Source organism: Mustela lutreola, chromosome 10, assembly GCF_030435805.1.
Source record: "Mustela lutreola isolate mMusLut2 chromosome 10, mMusLut2.pri, whole genome shotgun sequence".
In the NCBI taxonomy this organism is placed as follows: Eukaryota; Metazoa; Chordata; class Mammalia; order Carnivora; family Mustelidae; genus Mustela; species Mustela lutreola.
In genome coordinates this window covers 88,000,456-88,018,846 of record NC_081299.1, presented here as the reverse complement: position 1 = coordinate 88,018,846, position 18,391 = coordinate 88,000,456, and the positions used below count along the sequence as shown (strand labels likewise).

At 38.3% G+C, this 18,391-nt stretch overlaps 1 protein-coding gene and 1 pseudogene across 2 annotated transcripts in view; both read left to right on the top strand.

The window, feature by feature from the left end:
* The first annotated feature begins 1,503 nt into the window (after window positions 1–1,503).
* The window catches only part of COL11A1 (collagen type XI alpha 1 chain), a 213,758-nt gene continuing 196,870 nt past the window's right edge, over window positions 1,504–18,391 (top strand). For both annotated transcript variants that reach the window (XM_059137189.1, XM_059137188.1), the window contains exon 1: window positions 1,504–2,132. In XM_059137189.1, the coding sequence (XP_058993172.1) occupies window positions 2,027–2,132 (106 nt within the window). In that variant the 5' untranslated portion in view covers window positions 1,504–2,026. The remainder of the gene's footprint in view (window positions 2,133–18,391) is intronic.
* On the top strand, window positions 3,364–10,188 carry LOC131809842 (superoxide dismutase [Mn], mitochondrial-like; annotated as a pseudogene).

Genomic DNA, 18,391 nt, shown 5'->3' with positions numbered 1-18,391 from the left:
AGGGTCTGCCAATAGCATTTCCAACATAGAGTGGAGTTTTCATTTATTTGTTTTAAACTGTTATCAAAGAGGTAAACTTCTTGATGTGGGAATGGTTCTTTGTCACAGAGGGTGACAGTCATGTTGTAGGTATTTTTGGCTTTAGTAATAATTACTTTCCCCATTTTATATGCCATGATCATCTATGTTGTTAATTCCATCTTGGGCCTCCATCCTGTCTCTGAAAACCTTCTTTCCAACTTCTAAACCACATACATGGATTATCTGATCAATTAATGGATCATGAGGTATATTTTGATAACTAACAGAAAGCTAGGTTACTAGAGAGTAATGGACATACGTGCCTCATAAACTTAGCTCAGAATCCTTAAGCATTGAAACATCTTAAACACTCAGCCTAGGCCCTGGTCAAAGTGTCCAGTCTTTGTCAACAGAAAAATGTATTCATTAACTCAGTCCATCTCTACTGAGTGCCTGATGTATGCAGGCTACCTTAATGGGCTCTGTTCTAGCAAATTCTTGAAAGAGACATCTCAGGAAATATTAAGGAACAAAAAGGAGCCAACAAGAGGGAATAATTTAAGCTTGGAAAACATGACCAGGGAATATATATTCCAGATTTAAGTTTATCACTTCGAGGAAGGGTAAATAGAAAGAATTTAGAAACATGCCCTTTATTATTTTCTTGGTGGAATGCCCATGCTTTCAGCTCCTCTGAGACCATTTACAGAAGCTGTGGGCCTAAACGCTTGGAGATCTCAGCTAGTTGCCTTCCTTGTCTTTTCTCCTTCCTTTTTGCCCCCTCATTTGAGATCAAGTCAGAATCAGCTGGAAAATTAAATTACTCACCCCCTCAATGTCAGCTCCCATACATCTCTTTCTCCTCCTGCCTCAAGAGTACCGTTCAGCTCTTTAAGAGATGAGACTCTGAATCAAGGTAGTGCAGAATTTAAACATTTAAGACAGAAACTTGTCAGTTTCAGAACTCGAAGGACAGCTTCACTAAAAGATCAGGGGTTTTGACCTTTTAGGTCCCTCCATCTCACCTTCGTCCCTTGTAATTCTCAGTTCAAAAATAAATAAAATAAAATAAAATAAAATAAAATAAAATAAAATAAAATAAAATAAAATAAAAAAAAATACTTTTCGGAGCAGGCAGAGCAATGAGTCCTCTGGTTCCAGGTCTGCTATAAGAAGCAGATTTTTGCACAAGGATAAGGTTACGGCTGCCAGCCCAGAACTCCAGCGGTGTGGCAAATCAGACGCTGGGCTCCTCCCCTCCCCCGCCGACGAACGAGAGGCTAACAGACGGGTGCAAGTAGACAAGTAGCTGTTTTTATTGAATACAGAAGCTCCTTGAAAACTCTGTGGGCTCCGGGGCTCTCCTGCAATTCCTTTCATTCCCAAAGTGCTGGAGCCAAGCACGCGTCCCGCGTAACTCCCTCCCATTTCTTCTCGGGGATTTGGGTAGGAGAGGAGGGAGGAGAGGAGAGGGGAGATGGGGGGTGGTTGGTGGGCTGGGCTTGCCCAGAGTCCTGATTCTTGGGCTGAGGGAGAGGGGGGCGGGCTTGCGGCCGCCCGAGAGGCGTGTGATTGGGTCTGACCCTCTGCCGGCTTGTCAGTTTCTCTCCGGGTAAGGGGGGCGCGGGAGGGGAGTGGGCGGAGGAGGGGGCTGCGCGGAGCCTCTCGTCCGGCCCACTGACGGCATGAAGCCTTTAGGGGCACGCAGTCCTCTCAGATTTTCGGTCGAAGCCCCTCATCTGCCTTCAGTCTGAAGGCAGGGCCCCGCAGAGGACGGATCGGAGGGTCCCGGCCGGCGGGGCCAACCGAGAGGGAGAGGAGGGGGCGAGACACAGGAAGGAAGCAAACCATCCAATTTTAAAGAAAAAGCCCTTTGACTTTTTCCCCCCTCTCCCACCTCAATGGCTGTGTAGCAAACACCCCCGACGATACCTTGGAAGGGACGAAGTTGGTCTGCAATCGCAGTTTCGTGGGTTGAGTTCACAGTTGAGTGCGGGGCCCGGAGATGGAGCGGTGGTCCTCTAGGTGGAAAACGAAACGGTGGCTCTGGAATTTCACCATAACAACCCTCGCACTGACTTTCCTCTTCCAGGCTAGAGAGGTCAGAGGAGGTAAGAAAAAAAAAAAATGGTTTTGGGGAGGTGGGAGAGTGCCGTCGGTCTTTGTCATTCTGCGCCCCTCCCCCTCTTTACGCTTCCTCCCCCGCCCGACCCCCACCTCCCCCAAAACCCCCAAACAATTGTCTTAAATGAAATCCAGATTGTAGCTGCCACCAGGTTGAAGTGAAGGCTGGAGAGAGAGATGGATGTAGGCGGGACAGTAATGGGAGAAGAGGTAGCAGGAAAAAAAGATCTGTCAGGCACAGAGCCTGCTGAAATGCCCTTCACCACTTTTCAGCCTCTTTGAAAAGAGGAAAAATATTACCTTGAACACAAGGGCAGTTGTACAAAGCTTTTGTTTGAGGAATAGTCCCTAGACTGCCCTTTGAACACATCTTCTGGTTTCTTCAGATTCTAGCTAATGGAAATATCTTTTTAAGGGTGAGCTGAGGAGAAAATATAGAGAAAGGGTATAAAATGAACCTTGATAAAGTTCTTTGTGTGAACCAAAGTGAGAAACAGGCTCTTTTGCTTTTCGGGATATAAGAGAAAGCAGAGGTGATGAATCTAGAAGACTTGAGAAGTGTGTGTGTGTGTGTGTGTGTGGCATTTTGAAGAGATTTTAAATGGAAAAAAAAAAATTGGCAGCTTCTAAAGAACGGGTGGAAGATAGGGAGAACACGGCTCCCTGAATTTCAGTCCACTCCTCTCCACTGTGACCCCCACCCCCGCCCCCCACTTCTTCTTGCAGGTTGGACGTGCAGTTCTCTTGGAGAATGATGAAACTCGCCAAGCAAACGGGGTGGGGAGGAGGACTAGGGATTGGGAGGGGAGAGGAGGGGGCCCGGGATGGGGTGGGAGGGAGAGGTGAGGAAAAGTTCCTACGTGGCACCACCAAATATTCAATGACCAGACCTGCTCAGAAGACTGCAGCCCTGTCAGTACCCAAGAAGGGAGAGCGACTTCACTCCTCCCCTCGGCCTCCTCCCTCCCCTTCCCCCGCCCTTTCCCGCAGAGGCATCTGGCTGGAGCGGTCCGTTAGGTGCCGTAGACACGACTGGCGGGCAAAGGCCTTCGGAGTTAACGGAGTCCCAACAGTTTAGAGTAGAAAAACGCGCTTTGTCGCGAGTGCGCAGAGAAGTGGGGGGTAGGAAGGAGGGTGGCGAGGATTGGCTGAGGGAGAAATAAGTTGTCAATTCCAAATGCGCAGGCTTTAGCCGAAACCTGAGTCTGGCCCTGGTAGATGCCAAGATCGGAGTTCTCCCTAATGGGAATTAGCGCTCCCGGAGGCCGAACTCTGGGAAACCAGGTCTGTATTCCTTCCCCAAGCTTAGTGGTGCTCACCTTCCTGGTGCTCGTCTTCCTCCTGGCTTTCCCTGGTAAATGCAGTCAGAGCCTCAAATTTAAATTTTGCTTCAATGTGGATGCAAGTTGTGCTCACTATTTTAATTTGTTCATCTCAATATTTTCAAGGATAAATGGTAGAGTCTTTGAAAGTGGAATCCATCAAAAGTTTGCTTTTTACCTTTGGTACCTGGTCACCAGCTGGGTTGGTCATTTCTGTCAGCAGTTCTGCCCTCTGCTGGTATTATTTATTATTTGGAATTTAAGCATCTCCCTTAGAACCTAGGGCCTCTTAAAAATCCTACAATGATGCTGGAAAAGGACACTCCCTTAAGAAAGTACAGATCTACCGTTTCTTTTTCAGCTTGTTACATACACATATGGACAAATGTATCACAATGCCAGCTCTTAATTTAAAAGTATAGAAACCAAACTTTCTTCAATGGAGATGGATGAAATATAAACTCAAGAGGCACCATTGTAGACATTCAGGGATTATTTCAGTGAAAATTTTTGTTCCTTTTCCACATTTGGCCTTCCTTAAAACTCTAAGGATATCAGAAAGGTCAAATTTCTACACTTGTAGTGCTTAAATTGTCTCTTTTCAATCTAGCTTCAGACCTGAAACACTTAATCATCCCAGTACCACATGAAGTAAATGCTGGAAAAAGAACATCGCTTATTATTTTAAGGGCAAATAATGTGGGAAATAGTAAAATTTAAGGATCATATGTTGTTTTTGTTAGTCATTTCTGACGAAATGTCTTGAACCTTCAAGAGTATTTGGATGATCAGACTCTATGATCCGGTATTCGCGTCATCAACTTGCTAGGTGCTTATTATTTCCCACTAAGTAATATTTACAAATCTACTCTTGTTGGCATTTTTGCCACTTAATAAACTTTTAAAAAGGAAGTAATAGTATACTAATTCTTAAAAAGGCAACACTGGTCTGAATCATCACACAAGGAAAAAATAAATCCAGTGTTCAGTTCTTAGGGTAGCCAGTAGATTTGCAGTTGAATTAACAATGGATATGATTTCATTCCAGTTCCTAAATAAAGGTATTATGTACTATAATTTATGATGTCGGTGAGATGTAGGGTGTGATTTGGTTGCTAAATCGAAAGGTAATTTAAAACAGCCTATTTTCATCTAAAATTTGTATTTCTTGGATTTAAGACATTAAAGTCTTAAGGAGTTCTGGGTTCATAATAAATCAGATTCTAAAAAAAGTGTAGTTAGAATCCTAAAACATCTACCTTACAAAGCGTAGTTTTTGGAGTGAATGAATTAAAAGAAAATTTATACTCTCACACAGAATCATATTATTTTACTGTGCAAATCCAAACTTCATAACTTGGTCATCTTTAACATGCCTATTAAATTTTTTTTAGTATTTATTATGATTTAGTATAAAAGAGTGTTATTTTTATAATATATTCATTTGCATTAACTTCAAAATTATGCTTATTATGCTTCATTTGTTTTCCTGTGGTTAACATAAATATTTTATCTCAGAAGTTTATAGATTTATCAACTTGGCAATTGCTTATTATAGACAGAACCTGAGATTTACCTGAAATTTATAGTGACTGTGTTGTGATTGTGTTCAGAGTGATGGTTTTAAGACTTCTAAAAATAAGTTAAGCTATAATTGAATACTAAGAAAAAATAGTATCTAATTGAATCATTTTTTACTAGTTAAAATTGTATTCAGTCTTTGGTGGTTAAGCCAATAGCGTGTCTTGCAAAAAGCTGATTAATTTTATGAGCACCTTTCAGAGTTTGTCAGCAATTGGTAGTGAGCCTTGCTGGAGTGTTTTGAGTGCCCAGGATCAGCAGGTGAAATGGTGCTGGCTTCCAGAGTATGTGCTAATCCAGCTTTGCAGAGAGATCAAGTTTGTCCCTGCGCTTACTTAATCATGAATCAGTTAAAAGGTCAGATACACTTCTGATAACAAATGCAGTGTCTACTAGGGTTATCTGTATTGTCTTTCCTCTTATTTTTTAAATAAAAATTGACACAGTCTGATAGAAAAACAGTAACGAAAACCAACTATCTTAGGAGAAGCATCTTCCTGTTTGTTTTACACAGACTTAGGTGTCACATATATATTCGATTAAATAATAGTCACTTTCCCAGAATTGTCTACTGGTTTTAAAATTAAGTTTCTTAATATCTTAAAGTGACAATTTGCTTCATAATAAATACTGAACTGAGACTATAAAAATTACTTTCTAAGAGGTATTCTCATATTTTTTAACAAAATTGTGAAGTTGCAAATGAGAAATGTATATTCCTAGGTAGTATAATGACTTACAATTTATTTAATTAATATTTTAGGTTCTGTGTTTGCCTCAATGTGACTAACAGAGCATATTATTCAAATTAAGTTATGCCTAAAATATCACAAGGCAAACATGAATCTCTTTTCATATTCTTGGGTAGGATTTCTGACAAAAAATAAAAATAAAAAATAAAAAACAAAACACAAAACAAACCCCCAAACTAAACAGTTACCTTTCTTTTTTTAAAAACTTGCTTCTTTTCTGAAAAAAACTCTCCTCACTCTGGTTAATTTATTGAAGCATTGCCTGTTTGGTAGTGAATGTTAATGAATGGACTCAAATCAAGCTTGGCTGAGTGTGTAATAAAAAGCTGAATTTTTCAAAGGAAGAAAGGTGTTTAGATTTTTTTAAGAGAATGCTAGAGATAGGAATTATTGTAGAGATTGTTTCCCTTTACTGTCTTCTCACTTCCCTAATGAGGAAACCAAGGCACAGAAAAGTTATTAGCTGAATGGTTTTTCTCATGAAAACATAAAAAATATTTCTATAATATTCAGTGTTTTTCTAAGTAAGTATAGTGAAGGTCTGCAATAGTGGTAAAAATATCTGCAAATAATGATGGGTCTGAGACTTTATGGAATGACCAAATATTGCCTAACGGTACGTGTTGGAGTTTAATGAGAAGATGAATTGAGTGAAAATGATTGATTTAAAGAAAATCAGACAGGAAACCGAGTTGTAGAATGTGTTAAAAAATTCCTCAATTTCCTAAGTTGGGAGAACGGTGATTTTTGATCATTTATTTTGTTAATATACCTAATTATGTGATTCTTAGGATTATCGGTACCAGAGAAGAAAGCATAATAGTTTGTAAAATATTTTTTGTCTGTGTTTGTTGCTGGATTAGAAATGTAGTTTTTTACGTACTCTAAAGTTGTTATGGAGATCTGGGCACACTTCGAATTTTCAAGAAGCTAAGAAATTATACATTTATATAATATAAATATATTATAAATTATTTATTTCAAATAATATATTCATTTAATAATATATCTATGAGTTTATTATAAATGATGTCATATTTCTATGCTTTCCAAGTTCATTTTAGTTTGATTGGATGGTATATACTATACATATGTATGGTTTTAGTCCTAAACCAGAAAATGAATTGATTATTACATGATATGGTTTGTTTGTTGAATAGATAATCTTTTCACAAACAAGTGGCAAACTCTGGGAAAATATAGGAGAGCATTTAGTAATGCAAATTCCAATTAATTTTTCTTTTGGATTGTTTTTAAAGCATCTGAGACTACATATACAACTTCTACCTCAAAAATAAATGGAACATTAATCTATAGGGAAGTAGACACTCCTAAGAGATTACATGATATTTGTTGTGCTGACAACAACAATGGTAGATCTAGTATTTCCACCAAATGAAGACTTTTCCTATCTTCAGGGAAAACAGTATATGTCCTTAGGATCCTGGAGAAGATACTGTGGAAGTTAATCTAATGTTTATACTCATGATCAGTGCTAGCAATTTATATGAGTACAGGGTTTTATAAGTACTGAGCTATCCCCATCATTTTATATCATTTTTAATTATTATACTTAGCTATTCAAAAGCCAGAATTCCATTGTATCCTAAACACACTTTTCTTTCCTCCTACCTTTGGAGAAATAATTAAGGGCAGTTGGTGTAATCATTAGGAATTCAAGGCAAGTACAGAGTGGGGGCTGAGAGTGATCTGCATTTCTGCTTTTACTCCTCCACCTCCCTCATTTGATACTGGGGAAATGTGACTGACCTGAGCTGGGAGTGGTGAGAGGAAACCAAACTTTGTTTTTGATCATTGAAGTTTTGCTCCTTAGCAAAGAAGAAAGAGAGGTATGCACGGATGTTATAAAAAGTTGCAGTGCTCCCTAAATTCTCTGCCTGTAGAGGCAACTTTAGATACAAATTTCAGTTTAGCTTTTGGTATACTCTAATGACGTCCCTAAATTTGGACATTTTTCTTCTAATTTCTCTTGCAATTTAATTCAGAATATAAACTTTTTTTTTCATTTTAACCTGTCTTCTGTATTATAATGTGTCTACTATATATATTTCTTTTTCTTGCAAAACCCTAATATAATTTTATTTTTGTAGGCATTTTTTTTTTTTTGTACTTTCTGTTGTCTCAAAACTTGACTTCTCTAGCTGGTAGAGAAGATGAAAGCCGATTTTAAAGTGATTTAGTGAGCAGTGTCTGTTGGTTGCAGTCTTTGGCCTACTACTGACTTGGCTACTGGTTCTTTAGACATTGGCTGATCACCAGACCTACTGTTATCTGGTAAAATAAACTCTTTACTTGCTGCGCATGGAATTAGAGACAGTGCTATTAATTTAGGAGAAAGAACTCAGAGAAAAGAAAGGTTATCATATTTCAGAGTAAGAGACCAGCTTAAATACGACTTGACAATTGAGAACTAAAACAAACCTGTGTAAAAGTGCTTTAGCACAATCAACTTTTGCAATCCCTTCAAACCTTCTTTTTTTTCCGTAAAAAGCATTTCTTTCTTATTTTAAACAAATTTAATTGCTCTTGAATGGCCCTGTACTGTACAGGCAAATGAAGGTCCCTATTCATAGAACTGGAGCGCATAGAGTGTCAGTGGAAGCTTCCTTCCTCTGTCTGACTGGTAAACTGGCATCCGGTCTTACAGGCGTGAACCTTCCACTGTGTGAGATGGTTGGCTTTCCTTCCCCACTCAGCTCTTTGCAAACAACTTCCCAAAAGGATGACTGCCAGAAAGGGCAGAGGTTGCAATTCCTGACAAAACTAATAAGAAATTCTGAAAGCACTTTGCACTTTGTGCTCCTATTAGCTCTGCAGAGAAGGAAGAGCCATGCATATTGTACCACTATTTTCCCTGACCTCTCTCTTTAGGCTAGTGTCAACAGTGGAGCACACCCTCCTGTCACTCTTCTTTCTGAACGCTGATGAGTCTTCAGAATACTTCACTGGTTTCAAGAATAAATATATTGTGCAAATGGGTTAGCATGTTGTAGAGTGGCCTTTAGGACGGGACCCCTCTGTATGTCCCAACTGATGACCAGCTATTTCCCACCTGCCACAGACCTGGCGCCATTTACCTTGCCCTTCAGCCATGTTAAACCTCTTGCCAGTATTCTCCCCTGTCCTAGAACACACTATTCTCTTTCCCTCGAATATCTGTTCCCTTCCCGTCCATCTAGGAATTGTCTTTACCTACTTCAAGTTTTAGATCAAGCTTCATATCTCCAGGCAGATAGAATAGTAAGATCTAACCCTAAATGTACGCTTATTATTATGTGCCAGGTCCTGTTGATAGCACTTTTCATGTAGAATCTCATTTCATTCTGACAAGTGCCCTGGAAGTACGCTAATATTTAAAATGTACACTTTATCCATAAAGGAACTGAAAAACAGAGAAGTTAATTACTATGCCTAAGGTCACACAGCTTCTATGTGTAGACCCAGGATTTTAATTTAGACAGTCTTGTTCCAGAGCCTGTGTTTTTGATCATTTGTTCATGTTTATTTTATCTTGTGTTCTGTTTCCACACAGCCCCCCTGACTTATGATTATAGTGCCCTGGGGCTTAACAGTAATGGACAGATCACGCAAAAGCACCACAGTAAGCACCATGTCAATTGTGTGCGAGTAACTTGAAAGCTACCAAGGAGAAATTTAAAGAGTACCAAGGAGAAATTTAAAGAGGACTTGGCAAAAGGCATTGTTACAATTCAGGTATCTCTTCAGCTTGCATTAGTTTCAGTGGTGGAGGCCATAACGCTCTTACCATTTTAAGAACAAACCTAAACCCTAATGATGGTGAAGAATGCTAAGGGCTGTTACTGGAAGCCAACAAACGTTACTTTGTTTCCTCTGACTTATTTAAGGAGAAGTTGACAGCTGTATCTGTTAGCATTCAAGGGTCAGATTGGGGTTGACTTGGTTTCATTAAGTAATAAGGACACTTACAAATTGCTGCCGGTTCTAATCAGGATCCATTGCAAGGAACCACAGGTGTTTTTTTTGTTTTTGTTTTTGTTTTTTTTTTTTTTAAGATTTTATTTATTTATTTGACAGACAGAGATCACAAGCAGGCAGAGAAGCAGGCAGAGAGAGAGGAGGAAGCAGGCTCCCTGATGAGCAGAGAGCCCGATGCAGGGCTGGATCCCAGGACTCTGGGATCATGACTTGAGCCGAAGGCAGAGGCTTTAACCCACTGAGCCACCCAGGAGCCCCAGGAACCACAGGTCTTATTCCACTCTGGGAGACTGATACATGGCAGTATACCTATTACTTTCAGTACAGAAGTGTCAGATCTGGTTATCTAAAAGCTGTTTGGAATATAATCAACCGGGAGATTGTTAACTAAAAGATACATAGTTTGCAAAAAAACAAAACAAAACAAAACAAAAAACCATTATTTTAAAAATTACTCATTTATCTGTTAGTCTTCCTGTAGGAGTTACTGGGAGATAGTAACTATGATTTGGTTTTATTTCTGTCCTCAGGGTCTACCAAGAATGCCAGAATGCACAGGATATAATACAGTCACTATTTAGATTGCAAGCTATCTTCTTAACTTTGCCCAGTGGACTGGAACATGGTTAAACCTAGTTAACTCGGGAGTGGTGTGAAGGGACATACTCATGTCTGGTCGTTAGCAGTAATTACATCCCTCCCTCTTTCTTCACTTTTTCTCTATAAGTGAATGAATTGGGATATCCCTCGAGCTTTCCTCATTTGGAGAACAGATTTTGCACATTCTCTTCAAAGACACTTCTAAATATTTGAAGCTACTAATTGCCTATATTACCTCTAAAATTGTAGTTTGCTTTAACATAATAATCTCATAGAGAAAAACACCATATGAAGCCATATTTTTGTTTTGACAGCAACATAAATCATCATTTCACTGTCTGCTGGTGAACAAGAAAGTTTAAGGCAAGAGTGGTATCAATCTGTTGAAGTATTAATTGGGAAAATTCTGGCATATATTCATTTTGAAACTTTTATCTGTTTTGTATGTTGTTAGGGATTTCTGATTTTGCTTAATAATATTAGAAAGAGCAGCCTATCTATATTTTTACTTTATGATTATTTTAGTAAACTCATTCTAGAAAATAATCTGCATATTATACATGTATTATAATTATTATATTATGAAATGCCATCGTTAAGCAAGGAGTATATAAAGTTTCAAGTGCCTGATAAGAGATAGTAGTTGTAGAATTGTTTTAGAAGAATATAACCTATTTTTTAGATTCTATTCCTACCCGTTGTATATTTTAGTTACGCTAAAGTCATTAAGATAGATATCTTTGTCTGTTTTAGTGTGTCCCAAGCACACAGAGCAGAACTTGTCACATAGTATTGGATAAATCTTTGTTGAATGAAGTGAAAGTGTTGGTTGAAGCTCTAATGAGTTGATCTTCAGTACCCTAACAACCTGAGATATAAGCTGGTATATATCTGTTATTGTCAGTGTCTACAGAAATGTATCAAACAGACTTTTGCTGATATTATTGTGATTTCCTGAAAATGTCAGTCTCTGCTTTGCCTCTGAGCAAGCTACGATCTCTACCTTGAACACTTCCAAACCACTTACCATTGCTTTTTACTTAGGATTTAGATATTATCTTCTAAGGGAATACCTTTCCTCAACCATAAAAACTGAGGTAGTTGATCTTGCATAACATTCTGAAGCACACTGTATTTACTCCAAACCTGAATATTTATCACCGAATATTTGTGATGCTAAAATTAAAACAGGGAATGCTTCCTTTTCATTCAGGCTTCTAGCACTATACCTGGAGTAGAATAGATGGCCAATAAATGTTTATCATATGGATTAATGACCTCATAAGCAAGGGATTATACTAAAGTCAAGAAGACAGGGGAAGTCAGCCTTGGCTTGCTATCACAATCATTTCCAGTCCTATCTCTGTGGATTTTGATTGAGTAGATTTTGTACAGAATCCAAGCATAGGTGCTTTATAAACTCACAGATAATTTTGATGTACATCCAAGGGTTTATGAATCTTTTGTATCAGGAAATAAATACACCCAAAGTTGGGAACATGTCTAGCTTGTAGAATAGGTCACTGGAAGTTACGTTAAAGATTATTTATCTGTTGTGTGCAAATCATTGGATAAATACCCAATTACCCAAGAGGAGTGACTCTGTAAAACTGATTTGGATAGATCAACTGCTTATGATAGAGATCATGCTTTGTTTTTAAATCCTTTTCTCTAAACCATGTAATAAAGTAAATGCCAACAATATTGTTTTTCTCAACATTAAAGTCAAATGCTTGTATTGAAACTTGAGATTTGAGTTTTATAATAAACATTTTAATAGCTTTGGCCACTTGTAAACCCGAATGCCAAGCTTTTTAAGTATCACGCCCTCAATTGGCATTTGTTCTTTCCTTCACCATCCTCAGAGCTGTGGTATTATTTCTCCTTTCAGTTTTCAGCTCATAGAAGCTTTTTATGATACAAGAGAGTTCAGGATTGAGGCTGTTCAATAACCGTGAAGATTAAATGACTCTCTTCTATGTGCAGTCGGTGTTAGGTGTCCTGACTACAGAAAGAGTATGTTTGTGTCTACTGACATGGCCTATGGTATGTGTGTTATCAGAAGAGCGCTGGGTTAGGAGAATAGGCTGAGGCCAGAAGACTGTATGGATACTTTTTTTCTGCATGGTACAGAATCATGGGACTAATTAAAAAATACAGGCATGCTGCTAAGTTGGTAGAGGCAGTGCCTACTTTGCTATCTCTGCATACTAGGTGGTTCCCTTTGATTGCAACCACTGGATCTTCTGACAAGTTACAAGGGAACTGAAGCCATACTGCTTTTTCTGGACTAGCCAGCCCACTGTAAAATCACCTGGGATTCTCCAAGACAATTAGTACATTTAAGTCACACTTGATGCAGGGTTATGGCCATTATGGAATTGAAAAATGTATGAATGCATAATCTTCCTGTCTTATAAGGGAGTACATTAAACAAAATGTGTACACATGTTTATAAAAGATGTAGCCCAACACTTTAAGCCTTATATGTGATCATTCTTGTTATTATCCAACTTGTAGCATGTTTTTAGGACATAAATTATAAGTAGTTTTGTTTGTTTCTGAGGATTCATATGTGGGACAAAGATCTCTATGTTGATTGTTTTGTTTTGTTTTTGAGGATTTTATTTATTTATTCGACAGACAGAAATCCCAAGGAGGCAGAGAGGCAGGCAGAGAGACAGGGGAAGCAGGCTCCCCGCTGAGCAGAGAGCCCAATGTGGGGCTCGATCCCTGGACCCTGAGATCATGACCTGAGCTGAAGGCAGAGGCCTTAACCCACTGAGCCACCCAGGCGCCCCATATGTTGATTGCTTGAGAAAGTAAAATATTTATTATAATCTTTTTTAAGTCATAATGATTTCTTTCACAGAAAGTTATATCAGAGTTTTCAAGTAAGTATAATTAACTAATTATAGGTTTAGATAATGTTAATAGGCTGTATAGCTTTAGATAATGTTAATTATCTATAGCTTTAGATAATGTTATAGCTTTAGATAATGTTAATGGGCTGTCAACTCTCAAAGTTTTGTTTTTATCCCATATCTTTTCCCTGAATTCCAGACTCATATACTCAACTGCCTATTCAGCCATTTCCAGTGGAATGTATTACATTGTCTCAAAATTAGCATTCCCAAACCTCAATATTAGAACTCTTCCTGAAGCCTGTTCTGCTCACAATCTTTCCAGCTCAATTGATGAAAACACAGTCAGATGTTCGAACTAAAATACTCAAGAATAGCTTTCACTCCTCTTCTCTCATACTCTGTATCCAACCCTTCAGCAACCCTATCTGCCATGTTTTCAGAATATATCCAGAATCCGACCTAGTACTTCATCTCTCGGTTCAGCATTCCAAAATTGACAAAATTTTATACCTCGAGGATCACAATTGCTTCCTCCGTGCTCTGTTCCACTCTAGTGCCCCGAAAGTCCGTTCTCAACGCAGCAGCCACAGTGGTCTGGAAAATTCGTTGGTTCATGTTACTTCTCTCTCTTCACCTCCAGTAGTTTTCCATCGCACCTGGAATACAATCTAAACTCTTTGTACATCCCACAGGACCTGTACAATCTGCCTTCAGCCTTCCTCCCCCTTATTTCTCTGACCTCATCTCTTATACTCCTTTTATTTCCTCTACTGGAGACCTAAGTGTTTCCTTGCATTTCCTCCAACTTCTCCCCTCTGGGGCGACTCCTATCTCTGGTACTTTGCACTTGCTATTCCTTCTGCTTAGAATGCTATGCTGTTAAAATATCTGGATAGAAAAGCCTCTTAGGCCTTGCTAGACTGTTCAAACATTATTTCCTTATTGAGGCCTTTCCTGTTTTTCTAATTTGATACTAAAATCCATACCTCCTCAACCCTCATTTAGGATTTATTTATTTTTTTCTTAGTACTATTCAAATATTTGTCATTTATAAAAAGTAACGACTTACTTAAATTTAAGGTGGAGATTTTATTTTAAGGCATTCTATCAAATGCAGAATTAGATGTTGTTAAAGTACAAGGAGTACAAATATTGCCTTAAAGCGTTTGGGCAGCTTCTAGGCCATTTTTATCCACATATTTGCCATAGTTTTTAACTTGATTTTACATATAGACATAGTCAAAGTCAAAATTCCACATAGAAAAGCTTTTTACTTATTTGATGAACATCATGCCCATCGATTCAGTTGTTCTAAGAGATTATCGTTGTATAGACGTAATAATGGGAGTTTGTTCAGCTGGTTTAACAGGGGAATAATGTGGGACTTGTGGTTACTTAAAAAGTAGATGGGAGATATTTAAAGTTGAAGACATAAAAGCAACTACAGAATAATATTGTTAAGGAAATGTACACACATGCTGATACTCAAAGCAGATCTATTTGTTATTCCCAATCAATACTAAATCTCAACTAGGATCACAGGGTTCACACATATCTCTCAACCACTGGGCAGGTCAGAATTAGAATAAACAGTCAATAGTGAGATGTGGATACAGTGGATTGTGATGTGAGTCACAATTTTTCAATTACTTCTACTTCAGAATATTTCATTGTATATTTATTTTACCCTGATCATTCCAATCTTGAATTTCACTGTGTAAGTGACTTCTTTTTAAGCTGATATTTTCATGGGATTGTATGGAAGTACCTTTACATTTGGTCATTGGATGTCTGTTTTCTGAAATGGTATTACCATCAGGCTTGTTAAGTGCCTGGTATTGATGACATTAACTACAAAATTCCTGAAACTTCAGGCTATTCTTTTACACATGTCTTTGTCCATGTTATTCTCAATTTGATGCTGTTCTTGGTTTGAGTATCAAATACCCAGTTTTTGTAAGATATCCATAAAAACTTGAGCCTTGAGATACTTGTTTATTTTATTCATTTTTTTCCTGAAGGAAAATATACTCTCTAAAAAATAGGTTTAACTATAAGAGACTCTTAATCTCACAAAACAAACTGAAGATTGCTGGGGGGAGGGGGTATGGAGTAGGTTGTTGGGTTATGGACATTGGGGAGGGTATGTGCTATGGTGAGTGCTGTGATGTAAGCCTGACGATTCACAGACCTGTACCCCTGGGACAAATAACACATTACGTGTTAACAAAGAAATTAAAAAAAAATAAATTGATGAATTGAAGTATTGAAGTACTGGTGAAAAAAAATAGTTTTAAAAATGACAAAACATGTAGGTTTACTATAGAATCCCATGGGGATAAAATGAACCTTAAACACTACCCATGCCCAGGAGTAGTTAGTGTAAATTCTGCAACTATAATCTTATAAGCTTAAAATTTATTAATGTTTTCAAGCAGTTCACTTCTCCCATTTTATACTTTTTTTGAGTACAAAGTTTAGATTATAGAATACAGACAAAAAGTCTAATTATTCAGCTATAAGGAGTTGTGTTGGGACAGGAAATTTATGTGATTTCTATTGACATTATTTGTGCCACACAGTCACTAAAAGATGAACTTTCATACTTCTTTTTTTAAACATGAAAGAATTTAGGTCAATGTGTTTTGTTTTTTAATATTCATGTTTGCAATACAAGATTGGTGTATAGCATACACGTGTTTGAAATAAATGAAGAAATAGTACCCGAGGTAAGACACTAAAGTATTAGTTTTTTAAAAAAGATTTATTTATTTATTTTAGACAGAGAGACAGAGCACATGAGTGTGGGGGAGGGAAGGGCAGAGGGGAAAAAAAGAATAGAAAATTTTCTGTTAAGCATGGAGCTCTATACATGTCGCTTGATTCCACAATCCTGAGATCATGACCTGAGCTGAAATCAAGAGTCAGATGCTTAGCTGACTGAGCCACCTAGGCACCCTGAAAATATCAGTTTTTAAAATATTTTAATAAATATCTAATATCACAGTTGCTTTATTTAATCGAGAGTTATGTTAATGTCTATGCAATAAAAAAAATTATTAAAAGGAGAAAATGCTAATGATAGCATATGGATGTCAGGTTGTGCAGCAGAGCAGTGATGGAGCAGTGAACATGAAGATGGGGATTTGAGACCTATCCGGTTGCATAAGCTACCAATGTTCCAGGCAATTTCCTGAAGTTGTATGTACTTGGGAAGACGTAAGAACATGCTGGAGAGATTGCTCAGCACTACATAATGGTCATGGTCCATACCTGATGGACCTTTAGATATGGAAACCTGTTTAGTCTTCTGTTCATCTGTAAGGAGATTTCCCGAATTTGTCAGGGAAATGGATAGCAAGAATCAAGTGAATTATAACTGTGGGGGGAAACATGGGTGATGCTCACTGGAACTATTAAAGATGTTCAAGATGGTTGAAAACTTAAGGACATAGTGCTTTTAGATAGTATTTTTACTGAGTGTTTACTGTGTGTTGGAAGAGGTTAAAATGCCTTATTTTCTTGAGTTCTCAAAATGAGGCTAAGTTGAAGAAACTAGGTTAGAGAGTGGGTAAGTAGGTTACCCGAAGTCATGCAGATAGTAAGTGCTTGGACTAGAAATTGAATTAGAAGTTAGGTAAACGTGGATTAGAAGTCGGGCAGTTCTAAGTATAGAAATGGAGTTATTAATTGTTGCCTAGTCACTTGTCATATCCACTTATCATATCCTATCCTAAGGAGTCCATTTGAGACTTTACTAAGAGCTCTTGTGATTTTAAATATAGCAAGGTATTGGTAATAGTTAAATTATAATAATAGTCACTTCACTCTCACTTTTTCTTTTGTTAGTCCTACATCCCACGTGAACATGGTAGCACTCCTGGTTTTTTGATATTTATCTAGAGCAGCAAAGCATTTAATGACGGGGTAGGAGATTTTTTTTTTTTTAATTCATTTTTTTAAAGTTTGTTTTTTTCTTTTTTAAGATTTTATTTAATTATTTGAGAGAGAATACAAGCAGGGGTGCAGCAGGAAGAGGGAGAAGCAAGCTTCTGCTGAGCAGAAAGCCTGATGTGAGGCTCCATCCCAGGACGCTGGGGTCGTGACCTGAGCCGAAGGCAGATGTTAACTAACTGAGCCACCCAGGTGCCCCAATATTTTTTTTTAAGGATTTTATTTATTTATTTGAGAGAGAGAGTGTGTGTGTGTGCAAGTGGGGAGAGGAGCAGAGGGAGAGGGACAAACAGATTCCCCACTGAGCTTGGGGCCTGGTACAGGGCTCGATCTCACCACCCTGATATCATGAAGTAAGCCAAAACCAAGAATCGGACCCTTAAATGATTGAGCCACCCAGGTATCCCCGGAGATGGTTTATAACTCTTTCTTTGTTTTAGTTTACTTTTACTTCTCCCTACAATGGTATGTTTCATATGCGGCCTGTGATGTGAGGTATAAGATGAGGATAAGTGAGTCCCTAGAAATGGGGAAGGATCACTTTAGAAAGGCAACTGAAGAACTGTGTTCTTGCCACGCTTGAATCAAAGGGAAAGAATCCAATTTGGGAAGCTCTCTAAGGTGCTGTTTTTATATAAAGGCCATTTCTGGGACGCCTGGGTGGCTCAATTGGTTAAGCAGCTGCCTTCGGCTCAGGTCATGGTCCCAGCGTTCTGGGATCGAGTCCCACATCGGGCTCCTTGCTCGGCAGGGAGTCTGTTTCTCCCTTTGCCTCTGTCTGCCTGTGTTCATGCTCTCTCTCTCTGACAAATAAATAAAAAAATCTTAAAAAAAAAAAAAGGCCATTTCTAACATTCATTTTCCTTTTCAGACTGATGGGAAAGAAACTCTGGCTCTGAGGCAGGGTGTAGCTGCTCTTCGATTCATGTATTCATTCATTCATTAAACATATTTCTGTTGATTATTTACTATGTGTCAGCCGCTAGGTTATTTATGAAGACTACAGTGAACATCAACAGTGCTGATGTTTGCTGTCAGAGGGTTTACCATCTATCAGGGAAGGCAGACATCAAACAGTACATTACAAGCTTAGCAGAGAGAGAAGGAGGGAGATGAGGTGGTATGAGTCTGTAACAGGGAGTTTAGACACACACTGTGCCTGAGTGGGAATGAGATAATGAAGCAAGTAAAC